The sequence below is a fragment of the Neophocaena asiaeorientalis genome, unplaced genomic scaffold, assembly GCF_003031525.2.
Source record: "Neophocaena asiaeorientalis asiaeorientalis breed wild unplaced genomic scaffold, Neophocaena_asiaeorientalis_V1.1 scaffold603, whole genome shotgun sequence".
NCBI lineage: Eukaryota > Metazoa > Chordata > Mammalia > Artiodactyla > Phocoenidae > Neophocaena > Neophocaena asiaeorientalis.
In genome coordinates this window covers 2,521,253-2,541,503 of record NW_020175662.1, presented here as the reverse complement: position 1 = coordinate 2,541,503, position 20,251 = coordinate 2,521,253, and the positions used below count along the sequence as shown (strand labels likewise).

At 35.2% G+C, this 20,251-nt stretch overlaps 1 protein-coding gene across 1 annotated transcript in view; it reads left to right on the top strand.

The window, feature by feature from the left end:
- Positions 1 to 19,463, top strand: part of NAA30 (N-alpha-acetyltransferase 30, NatC catalytic subunit) — a 22,646-nt gene extending 3,183 nt beyond the window's left edge. The window contains exons 3-6 of the mRNA XM_024731503.1: positions 2 to 698; positions 5,454 to 5,577; positions 7,348 to 7,403; positions 15,996 to 19,463. Coding sequence (XP_024587271.1) covers positions 2 to 698; positions 5,454 to 5,577; positions 7,348 to 7,403; positions 15,996 to 16,133 — 1,015 coding nt within the window. The 3' untranslated portion in view covers positions 16,134 to 19,463. The remainder of the gene's footprint in view (position 1; positions 699 to 5,453; positions 5,578 to 7,347; positions 7,404 to 15,995) is intronic.
- The last annotated feature ends 788 nt before the right edge of the window (positions 19,464 to 20,251 follow it).

Below are 20,251 nucleotides of genomic sequence, written 5' to 3'. Positions count from 1 at the left end.
CGGCGGCGGCCGAGCCCCGCTGTCCCTTCCCGGCGGGGGCCGCCCTCGCCTGCTGCAGCGAGGACGAGGAGGACGACGAGGAGCACGAAGCCGGCGGCGGCGGCGGCGGCGGGAGCCCGGCGGGCGGCGAGGCGACGGCGGCGGCCAAGGGGCATCCGTGCCTCCGCTGCCCCCAAACGCCGCAGGAGCAGCTGCAGCTCAACGGATTGATCAACCCCGAACTGCGGCACCTCCGGACGGCCGCCTCCCTCAAGAGCAAGGTTTTGAGCGCGGCCGAGGCGGCCACGGTCACGGCCACCCCCGCCGGGGGCCCCAGAGCGACTGCAACAAAAGGAGCCGGGGTACACTCGGGCGAGAGCCCCCCTCCCTGCCTCCCCAATAATGCAAGAACTGCGCTCCCCAGCCCCGCAGAGGCAGCGGCGGCCCGCAATGGACTGGCGGAGGGCCCGGAGCAGGAGGAGGAGGAAGACGAGCAGGTGCGGCTGCTGTCTTCATCCCTGACCGCCGGCTGCAGTTTGAGAAGCCCTTCAGGCCGGGAGGTTGAGCCTGGGGAGGATCGGACTATACGTTATGTCCGATATGAATCCGAGCTGCAAATGCCCGATATCATGAGACTGATCACCAAAGATCTGTCTGAACCCTACTCCATTTATACCTATAGATATTTTATCCACAACTGGCCACAGCTGTGCTTCTTGGTAAGTGGGTGGAATGAAAATAGGGTGAACCCAGCAGAGAGATTCAGGCTGTGCGGGGCAGGGAGTGTGAGGGCTGGAGTGGCAGTGGATGTATCCTGCATTTCATAGTACGTTACGTGATGTAAAGTGCGTGTATGCACTTCTAATTATTTAATGAAACTGCTTTGAAGGTAAGGGTTCATGATCCGGGTTAACTTGATACTGATGTAAATGCAATAAGCCTGTGTGATGCATGTTGGGGGTCTTGTATCCTGTTTACATTAGCTTATAATCATGTTTAACCGTCTTTAATTATCCTCCCTCATCCTCAAAGCACTTTGCAGTCATTTAATTTGAACATGGTTCTGTTCGGATACAGGCCTTATTAATCTCTCAATTACAGCCATAATCAGGGAAGAGTGTATGCATAAACATGTTTTGGTGTACATGATTGTCAGTAAACTTGCTGTGGCCACACTGGAGAATTAAATCTTAGAAGCGTATTCCATAATTATGGAGATTGTTTCCTTTTACTTCAGCAGGGCAGTTAGCAGTTGTAGCCAGCCTGCTTTCTGGTGCATGGTTGCAGAAGGCGCTACTAACACTTCTGGTGGCTGAAAGACTCCAGAAACTTGAACAAAATACCCTTTTTGGGAGTGTAGGAAACTAAGTGTGAAATTGTTAACTAATTTTTTTTTTCTTTTTTTAAAAGAAGCTGGTCATAGATATGCTTAAGTTCTAGGACTGTTGCTGGCTTGTGTGTGATGTAGTTGACAGAAATTTTTTGCTTAATATATGAGTAAAAAGGACTTGGCTTAACCAAACAAGCTGAATTTTTTTTTTTTTTTGACTTACGTAGTACTGGTAGTACCAATAGTTTCCCAATAATATTGACCAATTTCAGTCTATGAAACCTTTCACTTAAATATTGATGGTAGGTATGTGCTTTATATCATGTACTCACAAGCATGTTGTTTCCATTGAATTTTATTGAAGAAAGACAACATGCTTTTAAGGAGTGCCTTACGATATGTGAAGGGAAAAGCCACTACCATTGTTCGTTGTTTTAGAATTGACTTAATTGCATTTACTAATTCCCTGTAAGATGCTTTGACAATACTTTAGAAATCTGTCTTTTTGATTCTGTAGCTTGGTGGTGATCTGAAAATATAACCTCAGTATTGTTGATAATGGTAGCTGTGCTATTTTCTGCGTTCACTTTGCTAAACTTCAGTTTAGTATGTTTGTTTAAACTGGGACCTATTTTATATTCTACAAAACTGCTCTTACAGGATTCTAACCATTGCATCAAAATAGAAGTTCTAAGACACGTCTGTGTCAAATGAATATGGGAAGGTGGTTTTCATAGCATTATTATAAATGTCATATCAAATGCTGTTATAAATGCTGAAGATTGTAGATTGATTTAATTGTAAGTTAATTCACAAAAGCATACAATTTAGTTACATTTTAAACTGAAATAGTGTATGTATTTCTGTTAATTCCAGAAAATAGTTGTGTATGTGTGATGATTAGTCAGCCTTTGAGTTCTGGTATTACCTACACCTCTCTCAACTTGTCTGCCATTTTAAACTGATAAACTGAATATTAGTAAACTTTACTTTGATTTTACATAGACTCCTCCCAATTCAACAGCTAATATGAACTTTAACCTTTAATAGCCAGTTTGTTTAACATTAAACTCTCAATATCTAGAAATTGTGATAATATGCAAGTGGTTGACTTGTAAGGTTTACTAATGCAAGTATGGATCTAGACGTATTGAACATAAAACAATAGTTAAACAGTCAGAGGCCATTTGGAACTGGGGCCTTTATATTGGCGTTTAAAAATTTTGAATTTCTCATGAGAACTAATTTAAAACAAATATAAATGTATGTTTATTTCAATTCATTTTATTTTAGAACTATAAAGGATCCTAGAGATAATCTAGTTCAGCTTAATTTTTTTTTTTAATGAAAAAAAATTAAAGACCAGAGTGACTTAAAATGTTCACATCTCCAGATATTTAGGGTCCAGAGATGTAAAGCTAGAACCCAGGTCTCCTGGCCTGTCATTATGGAAACAACTAAGAAGCTGAAAAATGACATACCCTTGAGTCATTCAGCCAAGATCCTTGTGTCACCAAGTTATGCTTCACCAAATAATAGTTGTCCTTGCAGACAACGATATTAAGAGACTAGAAATCTTCAGAATGTTCCTGGTTTCCATGAGTAACCTGCAGTGGATCAAATGGAATATATGTGGTTGAACCTTAGAAAATCGCCAATACTTGATCATATTTGACTAACAAAAGTGACAGTTTCTAATGATTCTTCCTAATAATTGTAACAGATGTGAAAGTATGGTACTGTACAAATGGGAGGCACTGTCATTTACTCTGTACTTAAATAATTTATCTCTGTCTCTTTTGAGTTCATGGTATTTTCAGTTGTTGGTGCCTTTTTGAACTTCTTAAACTTATTACCAGTGATATACTATAGTACTTCTGTTATTTGTTCTAAATTTAAATTTCCAGATTCCTCTGTTTTCCTATTTGTGATATTCTGGAATTTGGGAATCCGTATTTCACACAGCTTGTATTTTTCAAGTTTTATAGATTGACAAGCATTTGGCCTTGTAGAGTTAAATTTTAATCTTGCCTGGAATTTTTCAGTTCCCATCCTTGAAAAAAAGAACACATTTTAATAGCATGAGTTCCAAATTTATGTGCAGAAGCTTTTATTTGTAAAAACTTAACATGCAGTTCAGTGATTCTTGTAAATCAGCAATTTATCAGGAAAAAATACAGAATTGGCCTTCCTCACTAAACATCTTACTAATAGCAGTGAATCATATATTGAGCTTTTATTTTTAAATGATGTGTACAACTTGATTTTTGTTCCTATAGATTCTTGATTAGTAAGAACTCAATCTAGTCTAAGTGAACTAATATAATGCTTTGTTTGCTTATTACTTTCTTGGTCCGAGGACAAAGAAGATTTGTTTGAAATGCCTATCCAGTTTGAAAGTATTGTCCAGATATATTGTGTCTAGTGGTTTTAATTTTTTCCCCTTTTGGATGGTTTACTAACTGCGAAATGTAGCTGTCCTATAATTTTGTATCATAGATTGGTATAGATTTCCATTTCTCCTAGCTTATGAGGTCAGGTCAAAAATTTTTTAATGTACCTCTCATCTCTGATATATGCACACACACACACAACCACACACATCTATTTGAAATAAGTTATGTTCAAATCAGAAAATGCTGTTCAACCAGGCAACTTTTGTATATGCTTCAGGACTTAATACAGAAAGAAATTTTACTTTTCAAAAGAATTTTGAAAGAACCAGATTGATTTATCATGAATGAAAATGGAAATAACAATTTTAGAGGTTTATTGACCCCACATAATTTTGGATTGTGTTGATAAAACAGAAATGAATTAGTGTGGATTGTTGAATTTAATATCCCTTCAAAGTAAATCAACTATACTTCAATTAAAATAAGTAAATAAAATTAATATCCCTCCTGACCTAGTTTAGGCTTGCGTGAAATGGATTAGAATTATCTTGCCTAAAGATTTCTCCACAGTTGAAAAAAAGGCTTTTTAATCAATTTACAGAATGATGAACTAAAAAAAGTCATAACAGATTCAAGATAAGAGAGGTATTAAGTGTAAATTGGGCTTTGCTTATTGATTTTTTTTAACCCATTCCTGGTTTTTGTTGTTGAAATAGTTTCTGAAAAGTTAATTTTATTAAGAGATGATTTGAAGCTTTCATATTTTTTTTATGAGGGCTCTTTACAGCAAACAAGTATTTCTGTCTGACACATTATTAAACAATTGGAACTATTGCCCTATTTATATTTACCAGAGTACAATATTTACTAGAACTTTTTGTTGGTGATGGAATTTTTGAAAAACATATTTTCAATGGTGATACTGGAAATTTTAATGAAAATGAAGGCTGATTAGCTTTTATTTAATAAGTAATCTTTGTGTGGAAGGCTGTACATTTTTATTAAAATAGAAAGCTCTGTAAAAATTACAGCTTTTGCTTTAATATGAAGCTTTGATTTTGAGATCTAGATATTCTGTGAGCTTTATGGCAATGACTCACACTGTCAGTAGAGCCCTAAAGATGAGACCATCGTATATCTAGTTTTTGTAGTTATTCAATAACAAAAACCCCTTGGGTAGGATCTAAGGAATACCTTAAAAATAATCCTTTTTCTTTTAGATTTTTTTCCCCTGATCAAAATCTAACTATTATTCAGGTGTAAATATTATGTCTTATATCTGTCTTTCACTAAAACTTTATTATAATTAAATTTATAGTACTCTGTTGATAAGTTTCACAATATTTTGTGATATCTAATGAAAAGCCTTTCTTAAAAAAATTATTTTCACATGTTTCCCCTTTCCCAGATCTTAAACATGTAGCTCTTTATTGCAACTAATTATAAGCACCTCATAAAGTACTTGAATGTTTACCATGTGGAAATTTGCTTTTTTTTTTCCCCTAGGCTTTAATAATGAGCCTAAGAAATTCATGTCCTAAAGAATGTTGAAAGATTTTAAAACTAGAACATTTGAAGGAGTTCTGGGATTTAGATTTCTGACACTTCTGTGACTGCTCTCTTGCTAGAATTCTCATTATTTCTTCCTCCCTCAGAAACACTGACCAATGGTTGGCTGCTGTTTCTGTGGGTAATTATGCAATACCTGATGGCAATGTATTCTTTGTAACTGTTTGTTTATTTTTAAGGCCATGGTAGGGGAGGAGTGTGTAGGTGCCATCGTTTGCAAGTTGGATATGCACAAAAAGATGTTCCGCAGAGGTTATATAGCCATGTTAGCCGTGGATTCCAAATACAGGAGAAATGGCATTGGTAAGAAAAATATTATGTCACAAAAAAATGCCTAAGTTATTTTCATTTTTTTTTTTGAAGCAGAAGACTTAAATGTAAATAGTATGTAGAAATGAGCATGAAGCTGAGGGAAGAAAATTGATTGCTTTTATTTCAAAATATTTTCAAAATGTTTTAAAAATGAATTGTTTCCTTTATTACTGTTTAATTATTTGAGAGATTATCTTTCTAACAATTAGAAGGTGATCAGTTTTCATCTCCAGACATTTTTTTGATCATATCCAAACTGCTTTGCATTATACTAAGTTCTGCAGTTTTTAATAGCATTATTAGGGTGCTTGATCACAGCACTCAAGCAGCTGTGTGTACTTGGGTTAAATGGTCCTCAATCAAGGCAAAATTATGGAGAAATTGTTACCATTATTTAGTACTAGTCATCAAACATTATATTAGCAATTCGGGAAGGACCAGGAAAAAGGAGAATTGTTTCTTACTACTATTCCCAAACTCATCTCTTTCCTGGGCTACCTTTCCTGGCCTTTGCAGTTAATCTTATACTCATGGTTTATAATGGTCATTAGAATCATCTGGGTGGTTTAAAAACAAATGCTTAAGCCCCTCCCCTTGAGAATCTTATTTGTCCTGTTAGAAGTAGGGCTGAAATTTCCCCAAGTGGCTGTGATGTAAGCCTGTTAAGAACAGCTGTCATAGTGTCTAAGACCTACTGGCTCTTTGTTCAAGATGGAGGATCAGGTAGATAAGCGCTTGTCTGAGCATGGCACATTCTGAGAGGTACTGAAGCTAAGTAAGTATTCATGAAAAAAGAGTTTGATGCCTGTACCAGTATTTAATTACTAGCAGTTTTGTCACTTGTAGTTTTTTCTTTTTAAACTATGAGTGTCCAGTTTAAGACTGCTTCACACAATCTGAGACATCATGAGAAGTCATTATGAATAGGTTTACTTAGTACATTAGGTTCAGCCAACTTTTCTTATAGTGTTACAGCTTGCCACTAAGATGTTTAATGAATTGGGCTTGTTATACAAGCCAAGTTTGAGTCTTTGATGTATTAAAAAGAGCTGGTAAGGACTCATGGAAAATGATAGGCAAATTGCCTGGCTACTTCAGAGGACAGAAACCAGTGCCTTGAAGATTGCATCCTGGCCCTCAGACATATTTTGTATGGCCCATGTAACGTGTGCTTGCTTGTATTCATGGTTTGAAAATTGAGAGAGAAAATTTGGATTTCTTCTCTTAAGATCAGATTTAGTATTTGTTTTCTCTTTAATGTGCTAAGTATATCTGACCCTAAACTAGGATACAGACACACCACTGACGTCATTTGGTATGCCCAGGCTTACTATAAGGTTTGTGGAAACTAACACAGTGTCTTGAGCCCACTCTGGGTCACAGCAGTTCTGGTGTGATCTTTGGCAAGATTGGCTCAAAGGTCATGGAGTGAGTTCTTACCAGCTGAAGAAGTTCCTGGGTTGCTCTGGCCATATCTTACCTTTTTTCTTGGAATTAAACAGCATTTACACCTGAGAAAAGGATCTATATCGGGAGATAGGTCTTTCAAGAGGAAACTTGTGTTGCTATGCACAGGTCCTATTGGGCTCTCAGTTTTAAGTCTAAATTTTTTCCCCCACTTAATTTGAGATAATCTGTGTATCATTCAGGGTAGAATCCAGCATTTGACATTTCTTTGCTTCTTATGAATATTATAATTTAGGTATCTTTAAAAAATTAATTACATTTTTTACTTCATTAATACTCAGCTCTGTATTCTAGGTACTAACTTGGTTAAGAAAGCTATATATGCTATGGTTGAAGGAGACTGTGATGAGGTAAGTCTTCCTAAATGTTTAAGACCTTTTATCCTGGGCTGTATTCTACTGGGTATTTTTATAAATAGCCCATAATAAATTGTACTGCAGATTTCATTGCAAGCTATTATTGTACAAATGTAACTTGTGCTGAAAATTACATTCCGTTGAAAAACACATGAACTTTGACCTAGAACAAATTTTAAGATGATAATGGGAGCTAAAATTTGTGTCAGAATGTAAAGGTAAAATTTTAGATATTTTTAGTAAATAACTGGTATTCAGAACTCTGATTTGTTATCAGTTAAATCATTTAAGGTAGCTCTTATTATAAACCTTATTGTAATTTACTTGTGTATTGGCCTTGGTTTCTCTCTAAATAATACTTTTTTTTTTTTTCCCTGTGTGCCAACTGTCAGCCCATAGAAGAACATTTCACATTTGAAAAAAAATCTCATCATTAAATAATAAGCCTGGAGGGGGGAAAGACAACCACTTTTTAAATGTAGATCTATCTGTAAATTAGCATAAAAGTGTCTTCTCTCTTCAGATTGTTTGTAAGGCCTGAAGGCAGGTAGTATCTTTGTATCCTGCAGCACTGTGCTTTACATACGGTAGGTGCTCCATAAATAATAGTGATGGTTGGGAATGTTAAGATTTACTATTATGTAATGTGGAAGGGGATAAGTATAAACTAGGGAAGTACAGATATCTTTAATATAACTGTGGTGACTAAGAAGGACCAGAGTTGTGCTAGTAATTTTATGAGCATTACTGCTAACACTTGTCTTTATTATTGGAGGGCAAATGTGCCTTAGAGAGTTCTCAAAATACTTGAAATTAGGTAAATTTTTTCTCAGACTGCAATAAGTAACTTGTTTTGGTTACTTTTTTTTTTTTTTTAAGTGGGGTTTTTTTGGCACAAAATTTATTCACAGTCACTAACTGTCATTATTTGTGTGTATTTGGGGTGCAAAGTCCTTTCTTTTACCATCTTCACGCTTTTCAACTCTTCATCTTTCTTTCCACTTACAGCTGCTATTAATCTTGCAGTTTGCATCCTCCCATTTTCTAAGCACATGTGAATGCAGATGTTTACACATATTTTTTATACAAATGAAATCACAGTTATTCTGCTATAACTGCTTTTGCCACTTAACAGTAACTCATGAACAGGATTCCATGTCAGTACAGATGTACAGCAGAGTATTCTCACGCTCCTTGTCCACATTCATAGTTCGTAGTTTGACAGATCACACTAAATTGTGGTTGTATGAGAAGGCCTACAGACATATTGGGCAGCACAGGGAAGATATCCTGGGATTTACGGATATTTAATTTTTTTACCCCGAATAAGAAAATTCACACATGGCAAAGGATCTCATATTCACAGCTTTTAATTTCAAAATGTAAAAGGTACAGTGATTATCTGTAAAAAAAAGTAAAAGGTACCCTGATTATCTACATCATTGGTAACTAAAATTTGAGTATAAAATTGAATATAAAGTTTTTCATCAGTGTAAGTCCAATATGGACCATGGCTATATTGGCTTAGACAGCTCACCAAGAATAGAAGTCAGGCTTCACAAAAGCTGCTTAACAGTTCGGAGAAATCTTTGGGATGATAAGACCATGTTTTGATCCTCTACTGAGTAGTGTGGTTCCCAGTGAGCAGGGATGTTATAAGGAGGGAGTATTATGTCCCTTATGAAAGCCTTTTCTGAGTTATCCTAGTTACTGCCTATGAGACAGGTAGTATGCTTTACCTTAACTGATCAGATGTTTAAATAGTATTGGTTTTTCTTTGAAAGTTCTGAGGAATGATGAGATTTTGGTTATATTGTTATAGTCTTAAGGTTAAGGCCTAAATTAGTGATACATTTTATGGTAGAACTATTCATTGTAGGCTTAAAATTCTGATTCATTTTTCTTACTTTTCAAGCAATGAGTTTTCCTCAATCGTAGACTGAAATGGGTATAGTTCCATGAACTTATTTCTGTTGTATGGTTTTAAGTGGATGGTTTTTGCAGTTTGAATAGCTCTGCCTCTGGATTAGGGAAGTCTTCCATGGTTTAAAAAAATTGGTTGTCTGTGCCCCATATTGTTCAGATAAAGGATTTGCTGTAAAAAGGGACAGAACTCTTGCTTACTCTTTATTAGGCTTTCACTTTCCCTTTCATTGAGTTTTAAACCATATAAGCAACAAACTCTTCTGTCCTCTTTACCCTTCTACTTTTTGATGGTAGTGTGTTTGTTGGTTCTACTTCCTTATATTACCATCCCATCCTGTTTGGTTTGGTTTCTTTCCCGTCCACTCCAGTGTAACTACTTTGTATTTGCTAGACCCAGTAGCTTCTTGGTCTTCCTCTGCTTATTAAAATGCTTCTCAGTCTTTAAGACCCAATTCAGATATCAACAACTCCTTTTAAGTTTTCCTTGAAAACCACCGTCTGTGGTTTTCTTTACCTCCCTTTCTGTAATACTTACTATGCTTAAATTCTTAAATTTACTTGTTCAGAGACTGTGCCTTAGCCACTGAGAGCAGAGATACCTTTTCTTGTTTACTGCTGTATTCTTAGTACTTAGTACAGCATTTGTGATAGAGTACATGGTTCATAAATATTGGTTGAATGATCAGTTTTGTGTTTCCAGTATCTTATCTATGCCTCTTTTTTTGGGGGGGGTGGACTTTTGAATTTCGATATGTCTATTTTTTTCATTAAAAAATTGTTTTTTAGTTCTTTTTTTTTAGTTATTTTTTTATACAGCAGGTTCTTATTAGTTATCTATTTTATACATATTAGTGTATATATGTCAATCCCCATCTCCCAGTCTAATTAGTTTTTAACTTGTCTTTCTCTCTAAGCTTCTAAGAACAGCAATCGTCTTTTTTTTGTGTGTGTGTGTACATAAAAAAATATATCTGAAAAAATATATATCTGCAGTGTTAACCAAGTTATTAAAGTACCCTTTGATAAAAGCAATTATATATAAAAATGGTTTTGTATATAATTCATTGTTCTGAGGAAAACTTGGAAATTATAATTATCCAAGAATACAATGACCAAATTATAAAATAACTGACATGTGATGTTACTTTCATTAAGTTAGGTCAGTCTTCCTTTCTTTTAAAGTGTTAAGAAATTTTGACATTATCAGAAAGACATTTGTGAAGGGTTTTAAATTACATCTTCTACTGCTTAGGTCGTGCTGCTGTTTTTTCAATCTTACAGAGAGAGATTTTTGAATCTATGAGCCTATTAAGAGAGATACATTTGGAAATCTCTATGAAGCTTTACTGTACACATCCAGTCAATTTTTACTTTCTGTTCCGTTTGCAGAATTTATTTATGACCTTGAGTCATGTTTATATTGCTTTTGGTTGCCACTTGTTGTTTTAAGATAAATTCAGAGTGAATTAAACCGAGGTTAGTTGAAATGTAGATCTGTACATTTCACAGAGTTGAAATGTAGATCTTGCTTTTGCCCAAGTAACAATGGTATTATTCTTCTGGTCTAATAGATCTTTTCATTTTGCCTTACTATGACTTTCCTAACTTTTTATATCAGAATTAGACATGTTTAAACAGCGTAGCTAAAGATCTTTTCCATTTTCTGTATATTTGGATCTGACTAAAAAGTTATAGCATCAGAAAAAGAAACAGGTGGATTCATTACTTCATGAGTAAGAAATGCATTACCTATATTGCTAATCTAGCTTGAATTTGGTTACTCCTCTATGTGGTCTGGCTGCCAAACATTTAGTGGCTACTAGGAGAAGCTTCTTGAGCTTGGGTTTTACATTAGGGGAGACAATAAGAAAAACATATACAAATAACATGACTGAGTTTTCATGTGTACCTAAAATAATGAACCCACATGGTGGCCATTTACTTTTATGTACTTTTTTTGGAAATAAATTAGAATGAATGGAGCAGCATGATGAACAGGACTTTTTAAGCTGCAGATGTCCCTGAAATGTTCACCTCTGGAAATTTAAATTTCAAATTTTTTTTAGATTTATGGTATGGTTACTACGATATTAATACTCAGAACTAACTCATAAATGATGAAAATATACTGGAATCAGAATTTCTTAATGGAGGTTAAGTGTGCAGTATGTGACCTTAAAACATTTTTAGTTGACCAGCGTCTTCCTATTTTCGTCTATCCCCATCCCCTTGGAACCACCATTCTACATTCGGCTTCTATTAAGTTTGACTGTTTTAGTTTCTGTATATAAGTGAGATCACGCAGTATTTGTTTTTCTATGTTTGATGCATTTCACTTAGGGTAATGCCCTCCAGGTTCACCCATGTTGTCACACTGGCAGCGCGCACCACTTTATCCATCCATTTGTTGATGAACATTTAGGTTGTTTCCTTATCTTGGCTACTGTGATAATGCTGTAATGAACATGGGGACCTCTTTGAGGTCCTGATTTTACTTTCTTTGGTTGTATACCCAGAAGTGTGATTGCTGGATCATATGATAGTTCTATTTTTAATTTTGAGGAACCGTCACACTGTTTTCCATAATGTCTGTAGCAATTTACATTCCCACCAACAGTGGGAAATTTATTTAAATAACCAATAATAAACCTGTTACATGTTAACAAAATAACATACATTTTATAGTAATGTACAAGATGACTTTTAAGCTTTTTGTGTTTAATAATTATATGTTTAACATTTTTAGTTTCATTGGAAACATATAGTTTGGCTGTGAGACAGGGCAGCTAGGTAAGGAACAGAGTAAAATGGAATTATTTAAACTGTAAGGATTTTTGGTTGAGTAGTTTGGCCTAGTTAAAGTTCTGGATATGATAAGCCTGGGTTCTAGATCCATCTTCTGTCGATATAGTTGTGTGATTATAGGAAAGTCATTTAACTTTTTAAAGTCTGTCTCTTTGTGCAGTGTGATGGTGATTCTGATCTTAAAGGGATGTTATGAAGAGCAGTAAAATTGTTCAGTCTGCATTGTTGGTGTAAGGCCTTTGAGGTGCCAGACAATAAAATGGTGCTTGCCGTCCCTCCAGGAGCTCCTAGCCTATAATATTAAAAAAGGCTTTCTAAACTGTAATGGTTTGGCTCGTCCTGACAATGGTGTGTTCCTGAGAGAGTCCATAGAACTTCACTGTAACCCTTATTTTCTGTTAAGTAGAATTCAACTTAGCCAAGTTTCTTTAGGATTAAAATAACCTTATTATGCTTTGGCTTCCTATATAATATTCCCATGATGTGAACTAAAAGAATAATTTTATAGAGTTTCCAGTATAAACCCAGATTCTCTTTTAGTATGTTTATAAGAATTTCGTAATTAAGTGTTAAAAAGTAGTTACTTCTTTTGTGGCGTTTTCTGTTGTGTCAAATAATACATGATCTCTTTGATTAGAGAATGTGAGTGTGCTGAGAGAATCTTTTCATTTTAACCAAGGTGTTAGCACTTTGTGTAATGTTTTTCTGTAAATTGGGCCTTATTTTATTAATCCGTTAGGCTGCCAACAAACCTGAATTCAACTCGTAACTTACACGTCAGGTGTATATTTATGTAGCTATAGTTAGCCTCAGCTGTGTTTGAATATTTTAGATTGCTGGATATTAATGAATATGGACTTGGATCCCCTTCATTATGTTAGATCTCCCATTCACTGCTTTGTTTTACTTTGGGGTGCAATCACAGGTACAGAAGAGTGGATACTATTAAGCTCTAGTTCACATTTGGAGTCTGGTTTATTCTTGTTCTACTGGTGGCCTTGAGTTTCATTCACTTGTAAGTTAGAGATATATCTGTTTCATAGGGTTCTTGTGAAAATAACATTATGACATATGCATGTAATATGAGATAATGCATGTGAAATGCTTTACGTAGCACTTAGTAAGCCTTCAAAAAGTATTATTTTTTTTACACTGTCGCTCTCCTTTTTATTTCTGTGAAATCAGTTCTAAGTTTTGAGTTGTTGCAGCTTTATTGCTTCTCATATTGTTTTGATTTAACATTTTAGCTGTAATTAGGTGCTGGCATAAAACAGAATTCTAGGAATTACTCAAGAGAATAGTTCCAAACTGGTAAATTGCATTGACCAGACTGGGGTGTTCCAAACTGGAGGATGGCATACACTGAACATTAAATTCCATTTTTTTAAGAGCAGAGAGAAATTGTTGACTTTTTATTTTCATCTTGAACCAGTTTGCTTGCTGTATAACTTTTATAGGAACATTTTCCCTTGATCTTGAACTATTAATTACTTGGTTTTAGATCTTTTTAAAGTTTGGATTAGTGTGTGATTTGCTCTCATGAGTTGTTTGCATAGGTAATTGCCGTAAGATGATACTTTCTGTTTAAGTACTCTGGTCATTTAAAAGCTTGGCAGTACTTTCGTTTGTTTCCTATTTATGTAATGTATGTAATATAATGAAAGGTACTAAGGGCATATATAATTAACAAATGTTTAAGAGCCTTCTGTGTGTCAAGCAGTGTGTTAGGTGCAGAGGAAATGGCTGTGAACAAGGTACCCATGATCCCTGTCCTTGTTGGGCTCACCAGCTGGGAAAGATGTCATGCTCATCAAACATTGAATGAAAGTACAGTTGAACAAGGAGCAGTGCCGAGTGCTGTGGGGTAGTATGAAGGGAAAGAGATACTCTACCCAGTCTGGAAGTGACATGCTAAGGCCAAAAGCAAGAAGAGGAGGATGGGAAGAGTGTTCTTCCAGACAGAGAAAACAGCTTATGTGAAAGGTCTAAGGTAGGAAAGATAATGGTGGGTTCCAGAAACTGAAAGTTTAGTGTTGATCGTGGCGAGTAACTGGGGGAGACCTAAAGCACAATTAGCAAGGTAGGTAGAGGCCATATCTTGATGGACCTTTTAGGTCTCTTTAGATTACTGTTAGATTGTGGACGTTTTCTTGAGGACAAAAGAGAGTCAATAAATGGTTGTAAGCAGGGAATTAACGAGCATCACTGTACCTAGAGTGGGAGACTTTTGGGTTAGGAGGTTCTTGTATTTATAATAAAAGTTGATGGCAGCTTAGACTAGAATGTTGTCAATGGGGATAGAAAGGAGAGGATCAGTTTAAGAGAGATTTAAGAGAGAAAATTGAAATACTCAATGCTTGGATGTATGTAGCGGGGTGTAGAGGAAGGAAGTACAGAGATGACTCTTAGGTTTTAGGTTTGAGGCATTGATGGGATGGAGATCTTGTTACTGATGTGCGGAATTGTAGAGGAGTTGATCATGAGTTTTTTGGATCCAATGAGTTGAAGTACAGTCTTTTCTCTATTATTTATATCTGTTGCTTGAATTCTTGTCAGATTTTTTTTTTATAGCTTGCGATAGAACAGGAAGAGACTCGTAGGCTTTACTTGGGCCTTTGTTTAATTATACTTTGCCCTTTTTTCCCACTCCAAACACCTCGGGGTTATAACATCCCGACAGTAACTGTGACTCACTGTGTTGATTCTCAGTGAGGTAGGTAGAGAATCAATAGAAAGGCAAATAGAGCTATGTATGTAAAAGTTGGGAGATGGGATAGAGGATATTTTGGTAGGGGAAGGTAGAAGTAAAGTAGAAGAACATCACATAATAGTCAAAAGTATCAGTTCTTCATTGTCAGGGCCGCTGGTTCAGTAGTATTTTAATAGATCCAGATAGAAGTTAATACCTCTGTTAAATGTTGATATCCATCGTGTCTAGACATTCTCAGAATGTAGTTCTCAGAATGTCGTCCCCTTACCAGCAGCAATCCACATCACCTGGCAATTTTTAAAAAACGCAGATTCTTGGGCACCACCCCAAACCTACTCAGAAACTCTGGAGGGGAGGTGCAGCAATCTATTTTAATAAGCCCTCCAGGTACACTAAAGTTTTGGTACCTTTGATCTAGGTTTGGCAAACTTTCTCTACAAAGAGCCTGATAGTAAATATTTTAGGCTTTGCAGCCCACAGGTCTCTGGTGCGACTGCTCAGGTCTGCTTTTGTATTGAGAAAGCAGCAATAAACATCATGCAGACCAATGGACATGGCTGTGTCTCAATAAAACTTTATTTACAAAAACAGGCAGTAGGCATATTTGGTCTAAGGACGATAGTTTTCAGACTCTGGTCTTGACTGTAGACAAATATGGTAGTTGTCGCCAGGATAAAAGATGACATATTAATGAAAATATAGGAGTTGGAGGTCAATCTGAATAGTTTCAAGTACTGGTTTATTTTCTTAAATCTTTGATTGTTGATTTTTTTCTTCATTTTTTTGTCACACTATACAGGGAACGAATTCATCTTTGTTTTAGTATAAAACATATATTCTCATTGCCAGAAAATCCAAACATTTCACAAAAATCAGTAGAAAAGAAAATGTCCCCAGTGTTCCCACCCCACCCTTGCCCTGAGAGAGAATGACTTTTATAATTCTGATGACTGTTTTTCTGGGTTCTTCCTGTATGTCATTAATGTTTACTGTTTTCACCATCAACTTTAAGACAATTAAATGTAGTTTCTTTTTCTTAAATATTTGATCTTATTGTTTTTAAGTTATTTGTCAAATTATGAAATTATAAATTAGTTTCAAATATTATAAAATTATAACTTAGTTTTCTCTCTCTTTTTTTGAAGGTTGTTTTGGAAACAGAAATAACGAATAAGTCTGCTTTGAAACTTTATGAAAATCTTGGTTTTGTTCGAGATAAGAGGCTGTTCAGATACTATTTAAATGGAGTTGATGCACTGCGACTTAAATTGTGGCTGCGTTGAGAAACTGACATCAAGGAACAACTTTCCAACGATGCAGAATCGACCTTTGCATGCAATGCAATTTGTACAGAATTGCTTTGCAGGTGGATTTAGTGATTTCCATGCAGCTCTTATCTGTCAGTGTCTCATTTGAGTGTCGCACAATATTTGTTGCACTTTGGCATGGCGCATTTGTTCTGAATTAAAAGAGATTGTTTTAAACTTAAAGAGTTCTTTTGGTACCAACAAGATGTGCCAGTTGATAGCCAAGATTTGTTTGTTCATTTGCAAAATCTGCTGACATTGTTATTTACACAGTGATAATTTTATCACAGAACCAGGAAGTGGAACATGATTTTTGTTCCTTAAAAAAGCCAATGTAGATTGTAAAATTCTCTGAGTATACTAACATTTCCCATGAAACCTGCCATAGTTTTCTGAGGGGGTGGGGGAAAAGCTTCAATTTTAGGTTTTATTTTTTCAATATTAAATTTCCATTCTTGAATATTGGTACCTCAGTGATTAGTGAATGAAAAAAAATGTTATGTAGGGTTGGGTGTGTCTTAACAATGAGTAAAGATAACAATTAAATTGCGTCTGCCAGTGCCTGTGTAGATAAGTATATTTGTCTTCATCTCTATAGTTTTTGAATGCATGCTACCTTTTCCTTTCCTTTAAGGCCTTTGCAAGCAAACTTTTGTTTTTATTTAAATTCTAAATTTGGTAATAAATTATTTCAGATTTTTATAATTTGGATACTTTTTCCAGGTGAGTGACAGAGTGGTTTACTGTAGAAGTCCCTTCTTTTCTTACAGTAAGAAGTTGAATCTACTTGGAAAATCTTTGAGAAATGACTCAAAAGGGATGAGAAAAGTTGATGAAGCCGGGAATTGCTGGGTTTTAGATGCACTTTTTTTTGAGAGTGAGGGAATTTTTGGAAAAGAGTAGAAAAATTAATGTAAATTGGTATGATTTTATTTAATCAAAATTGTTAACTAAGCTGTGAGGAACAGCTTTTACAAAGTAGTTGGAACTTTTTTCCCACTTGGTTTGGATTCACATTGCTTCCATTTCTTAAAATGCTTCGCTTTTGGTTCTTGGTCTTGAAAATAAATTCCAAGGTGCACTGTATCTGTTTTAAACTGATTTTCTTTTCTTTTCACTTGTGCAAATTCTTGGGGGAGCTTCACTTTATTAGTTCCCAGAAAAACAAAAGGGAGAAATGGAAAATTCTTGGAATGAGTTCTATAGGTTTTCTTAATAGCCGTCACCACGTTCATTAGTTACTGTGTTTTGGCCAGTCTGTGTAATGTAATTACTCTTAAAGTTGATTGCTTTCGGTGGAGTCAGGAGACCTGTGATGGATAATTTATTTGACTGGAAAACCGAGGTGCCCATTAAAGAAAAGATTCATTCTCTGTGAAAAATGTTTTGTAGGAATGTATTGTTTTTTCATTAATTTGGATATGCTTTACTTCTGCTCTAGGATTTGGTTTGAATTTTATTTTATGGCTATAATTACTGTATTTTTAAAAACCCTACCTCCATTAACAGTTGGTAAAAGCCCCCTTTCAGGAAAGTTTGTTGCCTTTTTGTTATGTTTTTTTGTTTTTTGTTTTTTTGTTTTTTTTTAAGGGAAAGCTGCTCCTTGCTCAGTGTAGTGTCTTGAAAGTGAACATGGTGACAAGTATTTTTTAAATAAAGATACATAAATTTGGTGAAAATAAAATCTTCCTGTTGATGGGATCATTTATAGTTCCTTATTTTTAAAGAAAACGTTTTCTTTCCATTTTATATTGCCTTGAAAGTTTAATGGGCAGAATACTGGTTACATTAAAAATATGAAGACCACACAATACTCAGCTTTCCAGGTGACCATTTTGAGTACGTTTTTGGTCAGACTTCATTTGGACTCTAGCACTTAGAGGAATACCAATCATAATGATGCTTCTATTATTTTTAATATGGAGGGAATTGAACTAATAAAATAGTTCAGTACTTTCATTATCAAATTTTATCTCACCACTATATTTGACTTGCTGGTTCATAGGTAATGATTGTTGATGAACGTACATTTGCTTGACTCACTAATGAGGACAGTTCTAAAGTAAATACATGCTAGATTTTTAGCTCAGCCATTAATTTTTTGGCAGACTGTCAATGAAACCATCACTATTGACCTTCTCACCCAGAATTGACCAAATTTTGCTGAATTGACTGGGTGTTTTAAACACAAACTTAACTGTGTGACTGAAAAGTCAAATGGTTGTCATATTGTTTAGCTGGTGTTTGTTGAATATCTGTGTCTACCTTATGTCTTTAATTGGGTATGCAGAAATTGTTTACTTAAGTGGACTAAAATTTTATCCTCTAGCATGGTAACCCAGCACCAAAATTAAGTCTCCATTTCAGGTGAAGTAGCATCAAACATTAACTTAAATTTTGATATTGGGCTTTCATTTTTCTTATATAATCTTAAAACAGCTCCACTTAAAATTGATAGAGCGAGTTCACTTGGCTAAAACTGAGCAAAATTGGTGCAACTTTCTTTTAACGGGGTGCTGCCTCTTTAAGACTGACTGTACTATCCACTGACACTGGTTTGGCAGCTGCTACTGCTGAACATTTTTATACATGCTACCATGAAGCTATATATGTTAGTATTGAAGAAGCTAACGGGTATACTACCATTTTAATGTGTGGGCTGACTATAATTTCCCTTACATTAGGATGAAACTAGAGAATTCCACAGATCATAAACCAGACAGTAGTTTTGAAGCTGAAGCCAGCAAAAAAAAAAATTACTATTAAAAAATTGGTTTTAATATTTTCTGCCTCTTCCCTAAAGTACCCTCCCCATTTGCTTGACAAATCTATGTAAAGAAGTTTGTTTGTCACATGTTTTAACTTTACCTTGCCCTGTGTTACGGTATTGGCTGACATGTATAAGACTGGATGTGTATATTTATTATGGTGTCTAAAAATCATAAAGTTCATCACTTTCCGGGAGCATAGATAAAAGCAAATTGGTAGTGCATCAGAGTTACTTTTCAGTGCACCATGACATCACTAAAATGAGTGCTATATTGTTATAGGGCTTTCAGGTTTGTAAAAATATAACCATAAATTATATTGACGTCAGATATGAGTTGAGTATCTATAAAATATCATGTGTATCTCAAAATATTGGACTGCTGTTTGATGACTGGATATTGCTGCATAATTTTCTTCTATTGTCCCATATCCTTTTGGAGAGAGAGTTTTAATGGGATTTGAAATGTGCAAGCTGTCTAAATAAGATGCAGTCAAATAAAGTATGGTTAAGTTGTGTTTGCATTTTTCTTTTAGATACAGCTGTGTGCATTTTATGTTCGAGTTGTTTTACTTTCACCTGCTAAGAAGAAAAAAGAAAAAAATAGGCAATCTATTTTGTTCCCCACTTCCTGCCTTGCATCTAAGAGTTATTTGGAAGAAGGATACACAATTGTTATCTCTCTCACCTTGTGTTCTGACAAATTTGAAAATAACAACGTGAACTTGATTTTACTAAAAGTATTCAGAGTTATTAGTCAGCTCATATATCAGCTATCAATACAAGTGAGAGCATTTTCTCATGCATTAAACCAAAACTTGTTTTTCTGTCCTTGTCCCATAGCAATTTATATGTAAGACAGTTATTATTTTAATTCACTCTTTTTTGTTTATACTTAAGTAATGTTTTGTTTTGTTTTGTTTCCCCCTTGCTAAGACCAAAGGAAAATAGAGCAATATCTAAAGGGCTTTTTGTCCCATTCTTGTGAGAAGATTAAATGGCAGTTATGTATTCTTTCATATTTCAGGATTTATGGATATTAGTGGAAGAAGAGATCTGTTTTAATTGGGACTGCTAAATTACTCTCATCATGCCTGTCAAATCTTCACTTTGTTCTTTTATAGTCAAGTAGTGAAAATATCTGAGTTCATGTTTTACTTGGGCCCTATATGGAATTCTAAATACTTCATAAATTGTCTTAATAAAGACCAGAAAGTTCTTTCACACCTATGAACAGAGATCAATAATAACCTGTAGCCTAGAGATGTAGTGATACTTTTAAGCAACTTTTTAAAAATGAGTTTGAAAAATTTCATGAGCAGATAGC